This window comes from Fusarium odoratissimum (assembly GCF_000260195.1).
Source record: "Fusarium odoratissimum NRRL 54006 unplaced genomic scaffold supercont1.35, whole genome shotgun sequence".
In the NCBI taxonomy this organism is placed as follows: Eukaryota; Fungi; Ascomycota; class Sordariomycetes; order Hypocreales; family Nectriaceae; genus Fusarium; species Fusarium odoratissimum.
This window is the reverse complement of record NW_022158718.1, coordinates 28671-47772: the sequence shown is the minus strand read 5'-3', so window position 1 is coordinate 47772 and position 19102 is coordinate 28671. Positions and strand designations below refer to the sequence as shown.

The window sequence follows — 19102 nt, the reverse complement described above, 5'->3', positions numbered from 1 at the left end:
GCTTCCTTCTCCCCGACGAATATCTCAAAGTGACTGCTTACCGGTCTCAACGGAGCACCCCTGCCAGGCCGTGATACCCGTAGTAATACGTGTGATTGCTTACAGATATAAAATACCTCCTTATTCTGATCTAATGATAGAGTCGATCCCAGTCCCTCTCCGCCCTCGAACCCCCCTACATTCTACTCTGCAATCATGGTTATTGCCAAAAGACCCAATTTCCTTATCATCGTCGCCGATGACCTTGGCTTCAGTGATGTAAAACCATATGGCTCCGAGATAGACACCCCTGTCTTGGACCGCCTCTCCAAAGATGGCATACGCATGACCAACTTCCATACCGCTCAGGCATGCTCACCTACGCGAGCAATGCTTCTTTCTGGGACAGACAATCACATCGCTGGACTTGGCCAGATGGCCGAATTTGCTGAGATGAAGAAGAACCTTACTGGAAAGTATCCTGACTACGTCGACAAGCCTGGCTACGAAGGCTACCTCAACTGGAAAGTGGCTGCTCTGCCTGAGATTCTCTCTGACGCAGGATACTTGACTCTCATGTCTGGAAAGTGGCATCTGGGGATGACTCCTGACGTGTCGCCGAGTGCAAGAGGCTTCAAGAAGAGTTTTGGTTTCTTGCCTGGTTGTGGCAACCACTTCAACTACGAACCGCAATTCGAGGCTGACCAAGATACTATGCTCTTGACCTCCGATGGATTTTGGATGGAGAACCAAAGTCCGGTGGATAGAAAGAAAGACCTACCTGGAGACTTTTATTCTACCAACTTCTTTACAGATAAGTTGCTTGATATGTTGAGCAACAGAACCAAAGAGGAAAAGGAGCAGCCCTTCTTTTCATACTTGGCTTATACGGCGCCACATTGGCCAATGCAGGCGCCACAAGATGTTATAAAAAAATACAGTAAGCTCTTATTCCACGCCACCAAGCTTCCATACTGATGGACCCAGGCGGAAAATACGACAATGGCCCCGACCAGCTCAGACTAGACAGGCTGGCCAAATTAAAAGAGCTGGGTCTTGTGCCATCCGATGTCGAAGCGGCCCCTCCTGTTGGCTTCGAAGCTGGTGTGAAGTGGGAAGACCTCACTGATCACGAGCGAGCTGTTTCTGCGAGGAAGATGGAGGTTTATGCAGCAATGGTTGACCTCCTTGACCAGAACATTGGGAGAGTCGTCGATGCACTTGAAGCATCTGGTGAGCTTGACAACACTTTCATCTTGTTCATGTCCGACAACGGCGCAGAAGGATCTACGCTGGAAGCTGCACCTGTTTGTCACCCCTATCCATTTAATGTGGAAGTAGATGCTGACTGTGAGACTTAGCTCTTATCATCGTTTAAAACACTTGGTGAACTCATAGCTGCACACTACGACAACAGTCTCGAGAATATTGGAAAACACGACTCGTATGTCTGGTATGGCTCCCGGTGGGCATGTGCCGCTACTGCGCCTTCTCGTGGGTTCAAGGGCTGGTCCACCGAGGGCGGTATTCGCTGTCCTTGCCTTATACACTTCCCTCCAATCTCATCGGCTCCCGAGACTATTTCTCACACTTTCACAACAGTAATGGACATACTGCCCACCATCCTCGATCTTGCACAAGTGCAGCATCCAGGCAAAACATTCAGGGGTCGAGACGTTGTCACTCCACGAGGAAAGTCATGGGTCAGCCATCTCTCATCTCCTACAGAATATCCAACCGTTCACCAGGATGCGGATCATATACATGGTTGGGAGCTATTCGGCAATCGTGCCATACGCAGGGGAAATTGGAAGGCAGTTTTGTTGGCAAAGCAAGGCGGCGACAATTGGGAGCTATTTGATGTGGAGAAGGACCCGGCTGAACAACATGATCTATCAAAGAAGAAGCCTGAGATTTTGGAAGAAATGCTTGTGCACTGGGCTACGTATGTTGCCGAGACGGGGTTAGTGGAAGACGCGTTCTGAGGGATGGATTGCGTGATTGCGTGATTGAGGTCCACAGTGGTGTTGAGGGCTGTGGGCCAGATCCCTTATCACCGCCCGACCCGGGAGATTAGAGTAGCATTATCCGTGCATTGTAATCACCTGTTGATTCCATTTAAATTCGTCGCAATGACCTATAAGAAGACACGGACTGGCTGCCTGCAGTGCAAGACGAGAAAAGTCAAGGTAATGGATGATATCGACTGGACAAGATGAACGATCGCTTACGGTCATTGTAGTGTGACGAAGCAATTCCGTGTACAGCCTGCGTTCGCCGTAGCTCGACATGTAGCCTCATAACCCAAGAAAGGTCATCGCGCAGCAGGACGCAGTCACCACAAAATAAGACTCGGGTATCAAATATTGACATCACTCATCTCCAACGAATTGCGCCATCTCCTACAGATGGCCTGGCTGCACATGATAGAGAGCTGCTATGCCACTGGCACCAAGTTGCTCACACGGCCATTGTTCATCAACGAGGGTCAGAGGACCTTTGGCAGCATGAAGTCATTCACCTCGCATTCGATCATCCAGTTATCCTGAACCTCGTACTGGCTATATCATCATTCGAACAAGCACATACTGCCCATCAATCACAAGTAGACGCGCCGGGACATCGGATACGACGGGATATTTACGCCTCCCTAGGACTCAAGTATTCTCAAGCCGCCGCTGGGATGATGAGACACGCGGTAGCAAAAGCCAATATCAACAACGGCCCTGTCTGTCATCTTGCCTCAGTTCTCATGATGATCAACTCCTATGCCCAAGGCTCAGTCAAAGAACTTGTACGGGTGAGAAACGAGCCTCCTACCATGCTGAGCGACCTGCTCGTTACTTGCAGGCTCACGAGGGGCGTCAGGGCTATTGCAGAAACATATGGCGTTATACGACCAGATCGTCACGAGCTTATACTCTTTGTCACTGAGGCCGAACCACTAGACCATGGGCCCCTCGATCCCGTCCTCCACATGCTTAATTCTTTGACATTTCTAGAGAAAGAAGTGGATCCGAACACCAAGCAAATCTGTCAGGACGCTCTGGATCTGATGAAGTGGCTGGTAAAAAAGGCACAGACATCCGAGTGGTGCCCGGCACATCGAGCATCATTACAATGGATTTGCTTAGTTGGAAAAGATTTTATGAGGCTTGTTGAAAATCATGAACCTGCGGCTCTCGTGTTGTTCTCATATGGGTGCTTCTTGGATAATAGTTCTAGCCGTAATACCTTTGTGATGAGAGGATGGAAAGAGGGTGTTTGTGCTGAGATTCGACATATTGTTGGTTCAGAATGGGGGAGGGCTGTTTTACTATAAATATAAAATAACCAGCTTTAGGACACGAGGTGAGGACACGGGGTTACCATATATTATCTGATCGGATGCCATACTTTGTGATTGGGCTTTTTACAAGTCTGAATTAATTATAGATTATGCTTAGGCCTTCGCATTTAGGCTTCTAACAATTACTTTTCCGCTGGAACCGCGTATTGAAATCTAATTGCTATGTTATAGAGTTCTGTCTTATGACCTTGGGGGGTCAAAACTTCTGATATTAAAGCAAGGTGTTAACATTAACTGGTGTAAAGGTCTACTAAAATACACTAGACTTACCTAAGTATTCTCATCGCTTAGGATCAAGATCCCAAGTTTTCTTGCTTCCCCCAGGGTAATGATATAAGCTCTCAGCCACAGGTTCCAACTGCAAATTAACAAACCTTCTCAAGAGTTTCCCTCATCACCCTTGGTGTAAGACCAGTGGCGTTGCCATCCCCATCGACCTCAAATTCGAAATCATCGACCCCAATGTTGCCATAGGTCAGCGAGTCGACTCCTCCCCATGACAGGCACCCACCACTGAAAGGACCAATGTTCGCATCTGTCGCGTTCGTCTCAGCCTCTGCTGTTGATTCATCTACGGCTAGAGCTTCGAAGGCACCTCTGAAAGACATTCTCTTATTTCCTTCCAATCCCATAGGGTATAGCCTTAGCACCGGTGTCACATCCAACCCCGGCCATGTAAGCGCGGCTTGCGTGGCTATCACGTCGACGTCGCCGCGGGTCCAGTTCCGTACCATGAGCGTATCGTCCATAGTGACTGTCAGCTGACTCTTGGGGCCCTTAAAGGTGCCAGCAAACCGCTTAACGGCGGTGTCACGGGCCGCGTTCTCGGCGGCTGGCAGCAGTGTTTGTGCGAGCAGGTCAGGGAGGTAGCTTAACAGGTAGGCACGGTTAGCTCCTGCGATTAGCGCTACGTAGCCAATCTCGTGGTCCGGTGAAAGGACAAAAATCGCTGTGTAAAGGCCGATGGCGCCGTTCTTTGTGTAAAGATCAACGACCCGGGCTCCGCTGCGGCCGAGGGGGATGTATGTGCGCCGGATCTCCCAAGGCATACCAACGGACATGTGGACATACGCTGTATGGGTAATGGGCTTCATCCAGGAGCGGGTTTCGGCGGGGCTGAGTATAGAAGAGTTGATGATAGATTGACCGAGGCGTGTGAGGTCTGCAGCTGTGGAAAACATGCCGCCATAGCTATGGAGGGTTAGCCATGTGAGATGCAAAATTCGGGTGGGCGGACTTACGGGCTACCATCTGCTGTAGTAACGTTCCACCACGAGAGCTGCTCATTCTCGGGGATCATGGCGTTCTCCTTGCTCCCGGGTGCCTCCAGGCTTGTACCCTTCATAGAGAGAGGATGGAGGAGGGAGGATTGAAAAGACTTCTTGAATGGCTTTCTAGTCATGCCCTCCAGAGCATAGGCGAGTATTTGGTACGCGACATTGGAGTACACCGGGGTGTTTGCGGTGGATGTGATGGGGAAGAAGCTTTGAGCCGCAATGCCCCAGAAGAACTCTGTGCGCAAAACATCAGCAAATGCGCCCAAACAAGCGAGTCAGGAATATATACCTTTACGAGAGCAGGGTCTCAGAGATGGATCTGAGACACTGCAACGTGGTTTCTCTTTTTTATCCAGGATGGGGAGACCATATAACTCGGGATTCTGGTTAGTAGATTCGATGACGGAACTCATATCGAAGAACCCAACTATATGCAAGTATTAGAAGAGGTGACTGTGCCTCTACTTGGGGCGGTACTTACAGTTCCGGCTGATGCCTGCTAAATGCCCGGAGAGCTGCCCGATAGTAACCTCATCCCACTGTACTTTGCGGGTGGGATCGCCCTTGTTCTTCCTGGCCTCATGGGCGAGCTCAGGCACCCACTTCGTCACGGGATCATTCATGCGCTTCATCCCAACCTCGGCGAGCAGGGTATAGACTGTAAGAAGCTTCGAAACACTACCCACGCGGAATACAGTATCCTCGTTGAGAGTCCCTGAGGTCAAGAAACCCTTCATGGAGGGAGGGACGTATCCGTGCTGGAAGAGGGTGTCCGAAGCGGAGAAGGCCTGGATGTAGAATGTAGTGTTGAACCCCTCGAGAGTGCCATTACGGTCAAGCTCGTTGAAGGTGGCGTTGAGCTGGGCAATGGTGTCCGAGAAAGCACTGGACTTGAGCGGATGCTGGACGGGCGGAAAGATGGCACCTAGGAGAGGGCATGGGGTCTCTTGAGAATTGGCCTGCTGCGGTAAGGTAGCAAGGCCCAGAGAAAGGGCAAGAGTAAGGTAGTTCATGATGGGAATCGAAGAAATGCCAGTGTGAGAATGAGAGACGAAGAGAGAGTAATTTACAGAGGATAGCATCGTCAACTTTATAGAACAAGACGCGTGGGTAAAAGTCAATGAACGCGCGTGTAGGTGTATAGGAACTCCATTACGCCAAGGCAACAACAGACATAATCTGGCCAAAATACTCTTCCAGAGTATTCAGCAAGCCCTCTGAGTGGCCGGCTCGCTCAAGGGACTGGCACTTAGCCTCGTGTAGCCGTGATGAATTTCGTAGTGGAATACGGTACACAAAATGGTTATGCTTACGCCACTGAGAAACAGACCAATCAGCATGCGTCTGTACTGTACTTGCGCTGTGATTGGCTGTGTCGCTCAATTCGAGTCATGGCAATTTACGGTCCCTTTTTTGTCCCTGCTAGTGCTGATTATCTCATCTTATCCTGGGGTCGGGGAATCGATAACCCGAACCTCATGCTTGGGTCTTATCCTTGCCCCATTTCCCGTACTGGCTGCGAGCCTGCGACCCATTGGCAAAAATGCCTTCGAACTAACTATTTCATCTTGGATACTTCGGTGTAAATAGCTGGTCGCTATATATGGTTCGAGTCGGCACACGATGAGTTAAAGAGAAGAAAAGGACTGCACAGAGGATCGTTTGCTCGTTGACTCCCGCGCCATGGTCGACATCCCATCCAAAGCGTCTACAGCTGGCGTAAGTCGATTGCGGCGGGCATATCACCCCAAGGTTAAGACGGGCTGTCACACTTGCAGGTCAGTCTAGATGCCTGACATGCCCACCATGTCGATGGTATGGCATCCGTCCCTTGCTTCATAGTCTAGCACACTGACGCACTGACTCTGCCAGGATTCGCAGAGTAAAGTGCGACGAAGGCAAACCTGTCTGTTTGCGCTGTACCTCCACCGGCCGCACATGTGATGGGTACACTCTTCCTCCATCCTCATCCTATTCATCGTCAACCTCCACATCACCTTCCCCTCAATCCTCCGACTCCTACAGCGCTACTGCCGATCTCAAGCTCATCCTGCCACGCCAGAGCCCCGAAGAGGTGCGCAGCTACCGTTTCTTCCTAGAAATCACGGCGCCATCCCTCGCTGGGGCTTTCTACGCCGACTTCTGGCTCGCCGAGGTACCGCGCGTATGCATGTCCGACGCGGCCATCTGGCACGCCGTTGTCAGCCTCGGTTCTGCCCACGAGGACTTTGCACAGCGTAGCCAAGGATCGCGGAGCGTGTTCGCTCTGAAGCAGTTTAATTCGGCCATTCGTTGTCTCACCGAGTCAAAGTCGCCGAGACATGCAGATCGGTGGAGAGCGCTTATTGTCAGCACTATCTTTACGTATGTATGCACAATCAAAGGACTTCACGATCAGACACGGATACATCTGCAGGCTGGATGCAATCTCCTCCGCGAACTTAAGGGTCTCGCCACGAAAGGGAGGACAACCTTGAATCAGGAACAGCTCCCGGAGGTTGCCCAAGAGGAGAGCTGGATCTCGTCAGTTCCGGTATCGATTGCACCGATACAGTCCATTCTGGTCACCCTTGAGCTGCAGTTAGAAGCACTTGACCATGGCGGTATAACTGAGAGTCCGACTCTGCTCTTGCAAAACAAGACACTTAATACATGGCGCTACTATACAGCACCACGGCCTTCGCACCGCCCGATGCCAGAAAGTATTAATCAAGCCTACTGCGCTGCTGAGTCTCTCTTCAGCGGACTGATCCTATTCTCGCAAGAACATGCCAAGCAGCTCGGGGATCTTCAGACGGGCAAGTCCGGACCAGCAGGACTGTCAATGCTGGTCGCGCGACAGGAAGCACATACGCGATGTTACAACGAAATAAGGAAAGCAATTAATATCTTCCAACACGAGGTAGACGCAATGAAACGGGAGCCGCATGCCATACTCCCCTTGCACCTCTTCCAGAGCGCCAATCGCCTCCTCCTGATTCAGGACCCCGAGGAACATGACTTGGTCAAGCGTCAAAATGACCTCCCCGCCTTGTACAAGTCTATAGTCGACCTCGCCGAGCAGATCATGAACCTCGATCCTGTGAAGACCCGCCGGGTATCCTATACACAGCACCTCTTCCTCGTCGCCCACAGTGGTATCGGACAGTCAACCCGCCGCCGTGCTGTGACCCTGCTCAGGCACCCGCGGCTGGAGGGTGGCTGGGACAGTCTCATCTCTGCAAGTCTCGCAGAGGCGATCATGGACAGGGAGAAGGAGGCGGTGTGTGAATACTGGCTGGAGCAAGGCTTGGATGCTGGGACTGCAGGAGGCGAAGGGAAGGAAGGGCAGAAAGAGGAGGAGGAGGAGGTTGACCCAATGTTTCGCATATTTAACATCACATTTGCGTTTACAGGACAGAGAGAGGCTCGTGCCGTGCTGCGGACGTGGCGGGAGAAACTCGACGATGTTGCTGGGCGGAGCAGGGTTATACGATGGTAATGATGAATATATCGAGAACACTATTAATACGCTCAATAATCTCAATCCCATCCACCAGCAGGCATACTTTCAACACTACCAAAAGGCCGACATCAGAACCCCACAACTCAGCTCTGGCATCGAAAAGAGCACGATAAAAGTCCATCACTTGCAATATACCCGGCCATATGCAACGTGTTCATCTTGTCCCCTTAAACAACAAATGCACTCAGGCTTCCTTTGCGCCCAAGTCGGCAGTGACGCCTGCACCCTCCTTGATGTAGACTTCGTGCTTCTGCTTGGATGTTTTGACCGGGTTGGGGCTCTTGAAAATCTCGTCGATTTCTTCGAGAGACCGGCCCTTTGTTTCGACAAGAGCAAAATACATCATTCCCCACTCAACAAAATGCAAAATAAGGAAAATGGTGTATGTCTTCCAACCAATTTTCTGAAGAGCGACTGGTGTGGCATACGTGTTGATGAAGCCCGAAACACCACTGAAGAAGCCGGAAGCGGCCATACCCTTGGCTCGAATGTCATTGCGTAGCACCTCGCTGGGGTATAAAGACTGCAGAGGAGTCCAGCAGAAAGACCAGAAAATGCCATACAAGAAAATCATTGCAATAAAGGCGTAACCGGTTGATGTGTCAACATGACCGTGGGCTTTGGCTGCGATGACGTTGATAGGGATATAGACGAGACCTGTCAAGAATGTGCCTGGGGAATGTCAGTCATGGTTGTATGTGAGACGGACGGATTTACTCACCCCAAAGAAACAGAGGCCTGCGTCCAAACTTCTCAACGCAAAATGAACCTGCAACGCCGCTGAAGAAACCGAAAATGACATTGACGCCGTTGAGTAGAAGCTGCTGAGAAGAGCTGGTAATGCCAACGTTCTCTAGAATGACGGGCATGTAGTAAGTGATGACCGAACCACCGATGAACTGGGAGAAGATCGCGACCAAGAACAGTAAGTAAAATCGGTGCAGGTTCTCCTTGTTGTCGAAGAGCATGCGGTAGTCCCACCACTTTTGGCTTGCTTCGATTTCCGCTTGGTATTCGATGGATGCACGCATCTCGTCGAGCTCCAGTTTCACGACAGCTGATTCGGGGTTGCCGTCTCCGTGATACTTGATGAGCACAGCTCGTGCCTGCTCCTCCTTTCCGTGACTCATGAGCCATCTGGGACTTTCCGGGATGAACCATACGCCGCACAGGATGATAGTTGCGGGGACGACCTGAATGATGATGGGGATCCTCCAGGACCAGTTGGAAGTTAATCGGCCTGTTCCATAGGCAGTCCATGTAGATGCTGGCAACATGTTAATTCAAGGCCAGCGAATCTAGTTGTGCAGCCGAAACTTACTAAGTGATCCAATATACCAGCCGCCTACGTTGTACAGACCAGCCAGAGTTCCGCGCCAAGAAGGGTAGGCCATCTCAACTAGGTAGATAGGAGACGCAGTTACTGCGATGGTGCAGCCAAAACCGAGGAACAGTCTCCCCGCCATGAATGTCCCGACATTCTGGGCCGCCGCTTGGATCACCGTACCAATGATGACAAAGATCGACCCGGTGATCATGCCGAACTTTCGTCCAAAGATGTCGGCAGCGGGAGCGGCAACAAGACAGCCAAGGATGTTTCCGACGCTGTAGAGCGCAAAGACAGCTCCAATAGAAGAACCTTGCATTTCAGTGCCGAAGAATTTATGGAAAGGATCCATAGCATTAATGGACGACATGATAGTTCCATCAAAACCATTACCGCAATTATCTATGGATGGTCATTAGTTGTAGGGTATGTGCATGTTGTGAAGATTCTTACTTAGCGTGACGAGAGCAATGATGGCATAGAGTTTGAAGATGGACGTTGCCCGCGGAGAGAGGTTATCCTTGGCGATGGCATCGCTATAAGCAACATTTTGGACTTTTGCTGTCTTCGATGTCGCCAGGTCAGCGGCTGCCGAGTCCGGGACTCTCTCCACGGTCTGGACTTTATCGTCTTCCTTCTGCATTATGGTAGGGAACTCGCTGAAGAGGAACACGGTGGAGAAGGAGGAAGAATAAAGCCATTCTGCTGTGGATCGCAACAACTTAAATATCTATAGCGATGTCTTGCAAGTCAGTATGGTCTTTTTGCGCGGCACAACCATGCCGAATCGACTTTGTTAGATGCGGGGAACGGGACAACCCTAAATGAGCCCAGTGGATTAGTCAACTCTCGATGCGAGGTCGGATCAAGGCTACCCGTGCCTAAAAAAGTAAAGTTGAGGGGGGTCAATGGTCATCCTCGAGCATGGCTGCTGCTATGTCTTTTGCGATTCAGGATTGGTTGTTTGGCTGGCATATGTTGCCGCATAACCATGCCGAACTGACTCGGTTGGAAGCGGGAACCGACCCTAAATGAGGTCGGAACAAGACTAACCGCGCTTGAATGAGTTAGTTGACCTGGGGTACGAAAACTCCAGTTCAAAAGCATCGCTCCACTTCCCCGCGGGGGATGATCGACCAAAGCACACAATAAAACATCGAATGATCGAATTATCAAATGCGAGGAGGCAGGCCAGCAGGGATAAACCAGGTAATGAGCTCTAAGCACAAGGGACATAATACAACCGAGAGTGAAGAGTTTAACGATGCCACATGTTAGCTATACGGTAAATGCGTAAGTATAAAGATAATAGAGGAATATCTTGGAAGATAGGGAGATTCTATCTAATATTGCCCAAGTATTATAATAATAAGATAATGCGAAGTGCCCGGTTGTTATTATTTATCGGCGTGTCAGATCACTGGAGCTTAGCATCCACTTCTAATCAGTCCGTGACAGCACCATTGCCAGGGAACCCGGCTCGATTAGAGTGACCAACGGGTCCCAGGGATCGACTTGGTTCATTCAATCACCCCCAAGATGATGCGCAAAAGAATTACCACTTCTGGTTCGGACCTTGGTGACGAGTTTATTAAACTGTCTCCGGGGCATGTTTCAGTCCCTTGTTCTACATGAAGACACCAACAGCCATTATTGTCCCGCGAGGCTGATGTATAAATAACTACATATCTTACAGTAGATAACCTCCCACGGCTCACTACAAGCCAATTTGTTTATCCTGCCAACAACAAGCCTTTTGTAGACGCACCCTACATCTTCGATAGCTATGAAAGTATTTACTTCGCTCAGTCTGTTTGCTCTTGCAGCGGCGTCGGCTGTCAAGGGTCGGCCAAGGCAGAGAGAAGTAGCACCAGTTTTCAACATTGACGGGAAGAATCAATACTTCGCTGGCACCAACACCTGGTGGATGAGCCACCTCACGTCAGACGACGATGTCGAGCAAGCCATGTCTCAGATCGCTGACAGTGGGCTGAAAGTCACTCGCGTCTGGGCATTCGGCAACACCAACACGGGTGCTGATCAGCCTGTCTACTTTCAGTTCCTCGACACGACCAAGAAGACCATCACGATCAACAATGGTACCAACGGCATCGCGCGCCTCGACGCCGCTGTTGCTGCCGCAGAGAAGCACGGCATTCAGCTGGTTCTACCCATGCTGAATAACTGGGATGACCTGGGTGGCATCAACACCTACTGTGCCTACTTTGGATGCACCCACGAGAACTTTTGGACCCATGCAGAGGCTCAGAAGGCCTACAGAGACTATGTAACTTTCATCGTCAATCGCTACAAGGACTCTCCAGCTATCTTCTCCTGGCAGCTCTGCAACGAGCCACGGTGCCAGAACTGCGATACCAGTGTGATCACTGGCTGGGCCACAGAGCTATCCAGTTTCATCAAATCTCTAGACCCAAAACATCGTGTGTCCTTGGGCGACGAAGGCTGGCTCTGTTCGGACGACACCAGTCTCGGTTATGCGTACTCCTGCTCCGAGGGTATCGATTTTGAGGCCAATCTGAAGATTTCCACACTTGACTACGGTACTGTTCATATGTACCCCATCGGCTGGGGTTACACGTACCCGTGGGGCAACCAATGGATCCGTGACCACGCAGCACTGGCGCTCAAGTACGGCAAGCCTATCGTTCTAGAAGAATATGGTGTTGAGAGCACAACCTCAAACCGCACGGCTGTCCTGCAGCAGTGGCAACAAACCATCATTGACAGCGACATTGCATATGATAGTTTTTGGCAATTCGGGACAAACTTTCCAAGTGGTGCAAACCCTTACGATGACTACGCAATGTTCTATGGCACGCAAGAGTACCAGGACGTGGTGATTGATCATGCTCAGGCCATAAGCACAAAGGCTGTCTCGACTGCTGCCCGTCGCCGAGCCTCCTCTCATCGATCAAACTAGGATGATCTCTAGATGGTCGAATTCTTTGCAGCATCGTGGATCAACGTTATTACCAACCTCGACGGCTTTACCAGCAGTAAAGAATAAAGCAGAATACAGCACTCCTTGTGGACTGGGCTTGCGGCAGCATATGCAACATATTTATTTTAGTTTATATGCAATAGTTTCAGTATATATGTTTTATCTATTACCCTATTCTCTCCTGTAGTATGTGATGTGGTATGTTGTTTTGTTCCTTGAAAATAAACATTCTTATTATGGTATCCTAACTGTGTATTCTCTGTTCACTATTTACATTACCCTTAGACACCATAAATTAGCTGTAAAAGTTCTGCAAGATAAACAACATTCAGTTGCATGGTAAACGGTAATCTATCTATCTCGCAGCCTCTTTTCAAGCAAGTCAGGAGTCGTCCTCGACTACCCTCGATGCTGCAGGTGGATGAAACCTAATCCACTCGGGATACCACTCGTCAGTGCCTTCTATCCGACATTCGGGAACTTCCGCTTCAAGAACACGTAAAAGCTCTTCCGTGTAGATTCCATACCCTTCCTGGTTCAAGTGAAGTCCATCGTAGAAGAGTCGCCCAAGTTCCATGCTGGGGACTGTCCTTGAAGACCCAGGCAATATGCCGTCAACAGCATCACCTTTCCAATTAGCGGTGCGCATCATTGCCGTCCAAAGGTCAACGACGGGTACATTTTCCTGCTTCCCAATATCCCGGATCGCGTCTGCATACATCGCCACTCGGTCTGCCCTGCCCTTTCCGTCATGTGGCAGCCGATACTCTTCCACGGGAGAGGGCGTCACAAGGAGTACTTTCGTCTTGTGAAGCCTAACACCCTCCCAGTTCAAAATACGTCTGACGTTTGTTTTGAACCTGTCGAGGTCGCAGTGCTGAGGCTCGCCTGGACTACAAGAGTCGTTGGCACCAAAATGAACCGTCATAGCAGCGACACGAGGAACAGTCCTCGAAGGTGCCACTGCTGGGAAGAACGACGGTAGGACAGTCAAAGCTGAGTTTGTGTTGTACCCACCAAAACCCCGGTTTAGTACATCGAGCCGGCGAACGTACCGTTTCGACAGCTCGCTCTGCAGTGAGGAGGCGCCCTGTGTGATAGAGTCTCCAAAGAGGAGGAGTTGCCGTGGTGGAGGAAGAGATGCCACTTGGGCAGCAAGTTCTGAGGGCGATTGGTATGATGAGACGTTCATTGGCGCAATTTGAGGTTGAGACATGTGGCTATGATATCTGCGCAGCCTCGTCCAGCACTAATAACAAAGCGACTCTATCGCCACCTTAAGTAATATAAAATAAAGCAGGAAGCGAATTTATCTATTTTATTAAAAGTAGGAAAATCAACGCGTTTCCGAATTTGCATTAGCCGGAAGCTTTCCTGTTTAGGTACGGGATAACCTGTTCCGATAAATGTTGTACTAAGGAGAATTAAGCAAGGATGCCCTTTTAGTATCCTTTATTATCCTATAAACTACTAGTTACCTAAGCTGTCAATAAGCCCAAGCTTGTTATTCCTTATTCAAATAATATAATCATAGTTATAATATAACCAAGCTGTCTAAAGCGTAAATGTTCCTTTCTGCTTAACCTTTCCACTGATAATTGCCTGATATGGTGCTTGGCCTCCAGAAACAGGTGCTCTTCCAGTAATACCAATCTTACCCGAAATCGCACCATTGTTTCCAAAAACCAGATTGAAGCCCCCAGCAGCCGGGTTATAAATATTGGCAGTAAATCCACTCCGTGCATTGAAAACAGAAATCTGGTTTGCAGCAGCAAGAGATGTATCAACACTAACTGTTACCGTGTTGGATGTAGCAGAGACTCTTGCAAAGTCAAGACGTGTCAGATCCCGACGACCGCTGATGAACGGATTGAGATATCGATTAGTGACATAGCTGATGCTTCCGGCCACCGGGTTCGAAATAGGGGTGCCAATTGAGATAACTACATCATATGGGTTCGCGCCGTTCGTGGTTCCAGAGGAAGGGATTCCCTGAACGAGCATTAACTCGCCCTTGACTTGGAAAGGTTGCCAGTTTGCGTTATTGCGGCCGTTGAAAGTGACATCGCATAGCAGGTAGGCTAGAGTCAAGGCTCTCTTCTCAAGAGTATCCCTGGAATGAAGGGTGAAATTAAGTAGTCCAGAGTCGGGCTGGTTAACGGTTTTGATGGAATTGTCGTTAAAGATTGAGAGGGGAGTAAGGGGAGCAGGTGAAGCCCAACTGAGGGTAAGGAGAGATAGCAGAAGAAATGGGGAAATCATGATATATATTGATTGGAGTCGAAGTTCAGTGATAATTGTTGAGTGTTGATGGGAAGCCTGGTGATACGAGTTTGAAGGCTCTGATCATGGGCGAGGGCTACCGAATTTATAGTTAAGGTTGACGCATCACATGTTATTGATCTGATCCCACGCTGTGATAAATATGACAATCGAATAACTCTGGCAGGTGGCGCTTTGATTCTTTACTCGTGAGCCTTTCAGCCGCAGCTCCCTTGCCAACTAGTGATCGGATGAATGGCCACGCTAAATTTCAAGTCTAGAGCGGTTATAGTAGCACTCTGTCAGATGCGGAGAAACAATTCGCCCACAGTTTATCAAGAGTCAATGACCCAATCAAGGCACCTAAAAGTCCCTTTTTCGTACTGCTTGGATCTTTGGCATGGCTGGTGACAAAGCACAACGTCGATAGAAAGGCAAAAAGATTGATAATGGCAGCAAGCAATTGCATGAGCTTGTCAACTGCAATGCCCTGAAAAGTCTCCTTCTGGAGTCCAAGGTGAATAAGGAACAGATTCCTACTGCCATGTAGACCGATTTAGTTAAGCCTCTTCTGTGGGGATTTCATGTAACAGGGAACCAACTTCTGCCTTGATTAGCAAGCTTACTGTGACTATTTGGTACATAGAGTCTAGACCATTGTACGGTTCTTTGAACGGCTGAGGGAAACGCACTGGTTTTCCGCTCACAAGCCACTTTTTAAGCTTGTGAGGTTCTAGGCTCATACCGCCTAAGCCCATGTCTCAATTAATGAGTCTAGGCCTGAGCCACGGCGTAAGACGTTAAAGACTGTTAAAGAGAAACGCTTCGTGCTGATAGGTAGTAAAAAAGAATTACGTAAAGTACGGTGGAATTAAGAGTAAATTTAAGAAATATTTTAACTTTTTCTTTTACTAACTGGAGGTCTTCCGTCTGCTGGCTCCCGGGAAATAACTATTTCTCTTATTGGCTGTATAACCTATTTAAAGTTCTTTTAAATAAGTTATTCATTGCATTCAGCTCAGGAGACATTTCCGCGGATATTTCCATTACTGGCGGCTTACCTGCCTTAACGCTTTCGCCACGTCCTGATCCGGCGACATGCTCGATTTCTTAGACATGATCTATTATACTATGTCCGTATCGGGACGGAGTTGATGGATGTTGGCGCCAGATAAATCCGAATTTGGTTTTCACATTCTGCTTAGATAATAGTAATTAAATATAGCATAGTTAAGGCATATATTATTTTATAAGTATAATCTTATTATAATATTAAATAGCTTTATAATATAAGTATTTCTAATTAGCCTAAAAGTTATAATAGCTTATTTATACTTTAATATTATTTAAATAATAAAAGCTAGGTAATAAAATATAAATAATATTTATAAAAAAATATAAAAGAAATTATTTTTAAAGAAAAGATTAAAGTTTAAATCCTTTGTATTAACTTATAATAGTTAAATATTAACTTATAATAAGATAATTAATAAAAAAAAACTTAAAATCTTTTTTTATTTTTATTTTTATTTTTATTTTTACTTTTAGTTTTTAAAATAATATTAATTAATATTAATTTAATTTTTATAATTCAAAGAAATTATATATTTACTAAGTGCTTATATGTTTTAATATAAGTAAAAGGCTTTCCTAGAAGAATAAGTTTATAATTTATTAATATAATATATATAAAAGTTAAGTAAGAAATTAATTACTTAGTAAAGCTATTAATTAAATAAAAGTAAATAACTTTAGTTATTATACCTAGGGCTATTTATAAAAAGAATAAATTTAATATATATTTTAATAAAAAATAACTATAAAAGGGAATAAAAAAATAAGTTATTAAGGAGAAATTTAAGAAATTAAAGTAAAATTATAAAAGGCAAAATAGTATATAATTAAGTATATTATTATAAAACTATTAAAATTCTAAAACAGGTATTATACCTATATAATTTAGTATATTTATAAATACCTCTTAATTATAATTTATATTTTTATTTTATGCCCTCTTAATTCTTCCTCTTATTAATCTTAACCCTAAACTTTCCCCTTGCACTTGGATTCCGCTGCGGCAGGCGGTGAAATAAGTGTACTTGCATAACTGGATTGGAAATTTCAGGAGTCGCTCCACGTCCCCAAGGTTAAACTTTTGAATAAGATCCAGCAGGAAGACAAGTAACATTTTAAGAGCGAGGCTAATAGGCGCATTTAGGATATTAGCAATCAGTAGGAAGCCAAGCGGTGGTTTAACTGTTGCACTGCAAGCTTTTTGGTTATTATCCAAGGTAGTTTATAGACATTATAGACTATTATACAATCTTATGGCCGCTTTATATGCAAGGTTCTTGGTGTTCCCTCTGCCCATACTATATAGTCTTTCAAATCCGGCCGCCGTTTGGCAAGCTTCACAATATCAATGCTATTCAACCCAGGGCTAAGCGTATTACCTGAGTTTACAAGATCGTCCAAGAAGCTCTCAAGGCCGGAAGAGTTTCCATTCCGTAACAGCACTGCCGTACCTAGCAGGAGGTCCATATAAGGGCTAATGATATGTCGGTTGCGGTGTAAAGAAATCGCCAGGATAACAGTAGTAATAAATGTGGTGGCAAGGATAACAACTATAGCTAATGCAGCCGACTTAACGACAAATAGCCGAAGCTTTAGCCTTGACAGGGTGCTGATGATTTCTCGTTTTGGTGCGTTAGAATAGCCTTGTAGCGTCACGAAGTTTGAGAAAAGAGCAGTGAAGACAATTCCAAAGGAGTTGGCGATCTGTTGTTTCTCGGGTAAAGTGTTAAGCGTCGGTTCCCTGGAGGCCAGTCCTATGACGAGGCGAGAGAAGGTATCCATGTCATTGTACACCGTTGGATCGAAAACAGAGTATCGAGGGATAATTCGCAGCCAGTTGAAAAGGAAAAAAGGCCAGATCTGTTGCTTGCTTGTTTCGGAAAACCTGATAACTTTAGGGTTGGCGGTGTTATTGCGAAATGACATTTCCAATGTCACACTGGACTTATATACCAGAGGCTGACAAGTTATAACAGTCAAGCTAGAGAGACGGAACCTTTCGGTAGCATTAAAGACACCCGAAAACATTCCAAATCTTGCTCGACCACTACTCAAACCACAGTCGGCAGACCAAGTTCTCGCATACTGCAGGGTATTATTGGTTATGGTGAACCACTTGCTGACGCTGCAGCCGTCAGACTGAAAGCCAAATCGAAGCTGAGCAGAGTCCAATTCGTCACCCTCCTCGAGGTCTAGACTGATCCCTCCTATTTTGACCAGGTCATCTTCAGTAGCAATAGTACAGTTAACTATAGAGGAATATGCCTCAGTTTTGAAAGTGTAGTTTCCAGGGGCGTTCTTATGAACTGGGACAAATGGTAAGAAAGAGTGTGTCTCTGTGGTCCAAGGATAGTCATCTCCGCTTCTTAAAACCGTTGCACTCACAATGTCGAAAGCGGGTGTAATAGAAGAGTTGCTAGCTCCTCTGCCCTCGTCCCAGCCAAGATATTCGTCAAAGTATTGCGTACTGTAGAGTGTGGCAGGCGTTTCTGAAGGCACCAAAGTCGTGGCGAAGATTGCCGCCGTGAGACCACCTGCAGTCCACAGCGCTGCTCGTAATAGGAGACAGAAACCCAAAAGAACATGGCCTACCAAAACCGCTCTAATACCATTTATGACAGGCCACTCCCCGTAGTCCAACAACAAAGTCTTTCCAATTGTAGAGTGCTTTGTTTGTGGGGTAGACTGAGATTGAGTGGATTGGTGATGAGAGACTCGTTCCCAAAACCGTGCCAATATTTGAACACACGGTAGGTGCTTTTGGTTTTCTTTCTCAAGCTCTAAAAGAAGATAGACCTTTTTGAGAGAATCAAGCATTGCAGACCACAGCGAGGAATAGGCCGACACTATCCACGCCGGGACAGTGGCCCAGACAATAGAAGAGCTGAGGATCGGGGGCGGATGAAAGCCCCTAGAGTCGAATGAAGGGTCAGGACTGTCCCCCACAGTAACGAGCCCATTGTTGGTGTTTGATTGATGCCATAGCGCACAGATAGTGGTGATTAACACAGATTGACAGAGGAGCTGAAGAGCCATGCCCTGGTTTGTGAGAAGCAGCGGTGGCCTTTGAAGAGGGGTTCTCTGCTTGTATGCATTGTATTTACCACTGATGGATTTTGAAATTTTTTTGATAATGCCGATTAAGGACGCGATAATGCTTCCATGGACTGTGATGTAATGTCAGAGAAAGTAATGTCTTGTTATACTGCCTCGTGCCAATAATTGAAGAACGAAACAGCAAAGACATTACTTACATTGACCTACAGAAGTCCGAAAGGACTGTAAAAAATGTGGATTTATTGTACTGAAACGCATGTTAGAAGATAATACAGGTTTAGTCTTAGGGTTAAGGAAACATTCGTATACT

The 19102-nt window shown here is 47.3% G+C and overlaps 8 protein-coding genes across 8 annotated transcripts; 3 read left to right on the top strand and 5 right to left on the bottom strand.

Moving 5' to 3' along the window:
- Nucleotides 1–195: 195 nt before the first annotated feature.
- Nucleotides 196–1964, top strand: FOIG_13665 (arylsulfatase; the record flags this gene model as incomplete). Its single annotated transcript, XM_031214825.1, has 3 exons — nucleotides 196–919; nucleotides 967–1286; nucleotides 1341–1964. 3 exons carry the CDS (start codon nucleotides 196–198, stop codon nucleotides 1962–1964), a joined length of 1668 nt encoding a protein of 555 aa, XP_031055341.1.
- Nucleotides 1965–3693: 1729 nt separating this feature from the next.
- FOIG_13664 (uncharacterized protein) lies at nucleotides 3694–5618 on the bottom strand (the record flags this gene model as incomplete). The annotated part of the gene is made up of 4 exons (XM_031214824.1): nucleotides 3694–4519; nucleotides 4570–4840; nucleotides 4895–5032; nucleotides 5087–5618. The coding sequence occupies 4 exons, from the start codon at nucleotides 5616–5618 to the stop codon at nucleotides 3694–3696; spliced, it is 1767 nt and encodes a 588-aa protein (XP_031055340.1).
- A 643-nt stretch (nucleotides 5619–6261) lies between these two features.
- FOIG_13663 (uncharacterized protein) lies at nucleotides 6262–8086 on the top strand (the record flags this gene model as incomplete). Its single annotated transcript, XM_031214823.1, has 2 exons — nucleotides 6262–6383; nucleotides 6478–8086. The coding sequence occupies exons 1-2, from the start codon at nucleotides 6289–6291 to the stop codon at nucleotides 8084–8086; spliced, it is 1704 nt and encodes a 567-aa protein (XP_031055339.1). The 5' UTR covers nucleotides 6262–6288.
- On the bottom strand, nucleotides 7555–10080 carry FOIG_13662 (uncharacterized protein; the record flags this gene model as incomplete). The annotated part of the gene is made up of 4 exons (XM_031214822.1): nucleotides 7555–8782; nucleotides 8832–9377; nucleotides 9432–9839; nucleotides 9891–10080. 4 exons carry the CDS (start codon nucleotides 10078–10080, stop codon nucleotides 8295–8297), a joined length of 1632 nt encoding a protein of 543 aa, XP_031055338.1. The 3' UTR covers nucleotides 7555–8294.
- Nucleotides 10081–11223: 1143 nt separating this feature from the next.
- Nucleotides 11224–12503, top strand: FOIG_13661 (uncharacterized protein; the record flags this gene model as incomplete). Its single annotated transcript, XM_031214821.1, has 1 exon — nucleotides 11224–12503. The coding sequence occupies one exon, from the start codon at nucleotides 11224–11226 to the stop codon at nucleotides 12376–12378; it is 1155 nt and encodes a 384-aa protein (XP_031055337.1). The 3' UTR covers nucleotides 12379–12503.
- A 278-nt stretch (nucleotides 12504–12781) lies between these two features.
- On the bottom strand, nucleotides 12782–13615 carry FOIG_13660 (uncharacterized protein; the record flags this gene model as incomplete). The annotated part of the gene is made up of 1 exon (XM_031214820.1): nucleotides 12782–13615. The coding sequence occupies one exon, from the start codon at nucleotides 13613–13615 to the stop codon at nucleotides 12782–12784; it is 834 nt and encodes a 277-aa protein (XP_031055336.1).
- Nucleotides 13616–13930: 315 nt separating this feature from the next.
- FOIG_13659 (uncharacterized protein) lies at nucleotides 13931–14724 on the bottom strand. Its single transcript, XM_031214819.1, has one exon. The coding sequence runs from the start codon at nucleotides 14659–14661 to the stop codon at nucleotides 13954–13956; it is 708 nt and encodes a 235-aa protein (XP_031055335.1). The 5' UTR covers nucleotides 14662–14724; the 3' UTR covers nucleotides 13931–13953.
- A 2262-nt stretch (nucleotides 14725–16986) lies between these two features.
- Nucleotides 16987–18771, bottom strand: FOIG_13658 (uncharacterized protein; the record flags this gene model as incomplete). Its single annotated transcript, XM_031214818.1, has 1 exon — nucleotides 16987–18771. The coding sequence occupies one exon, from the start codon at nucleotides 18769–18771 to the stop codon at nucleotides 16987–16989; it is 1785 nt and encodes a 594-aa protein (XP_031055334.1).
- Between the last annotated feature and the right edge of the window lie 331 nt (nucleotides 18772–19102).

Excerpts from the sequence above, each read along its gene's own strand:
- FOIG_13659 (XM_031214819.1), bottom strand. The coding sequence starts at position 14,661 with ATGATTTCCCCATTTCTTCTGCTATCTCTCCTTACCCTCAGTTGGGCT.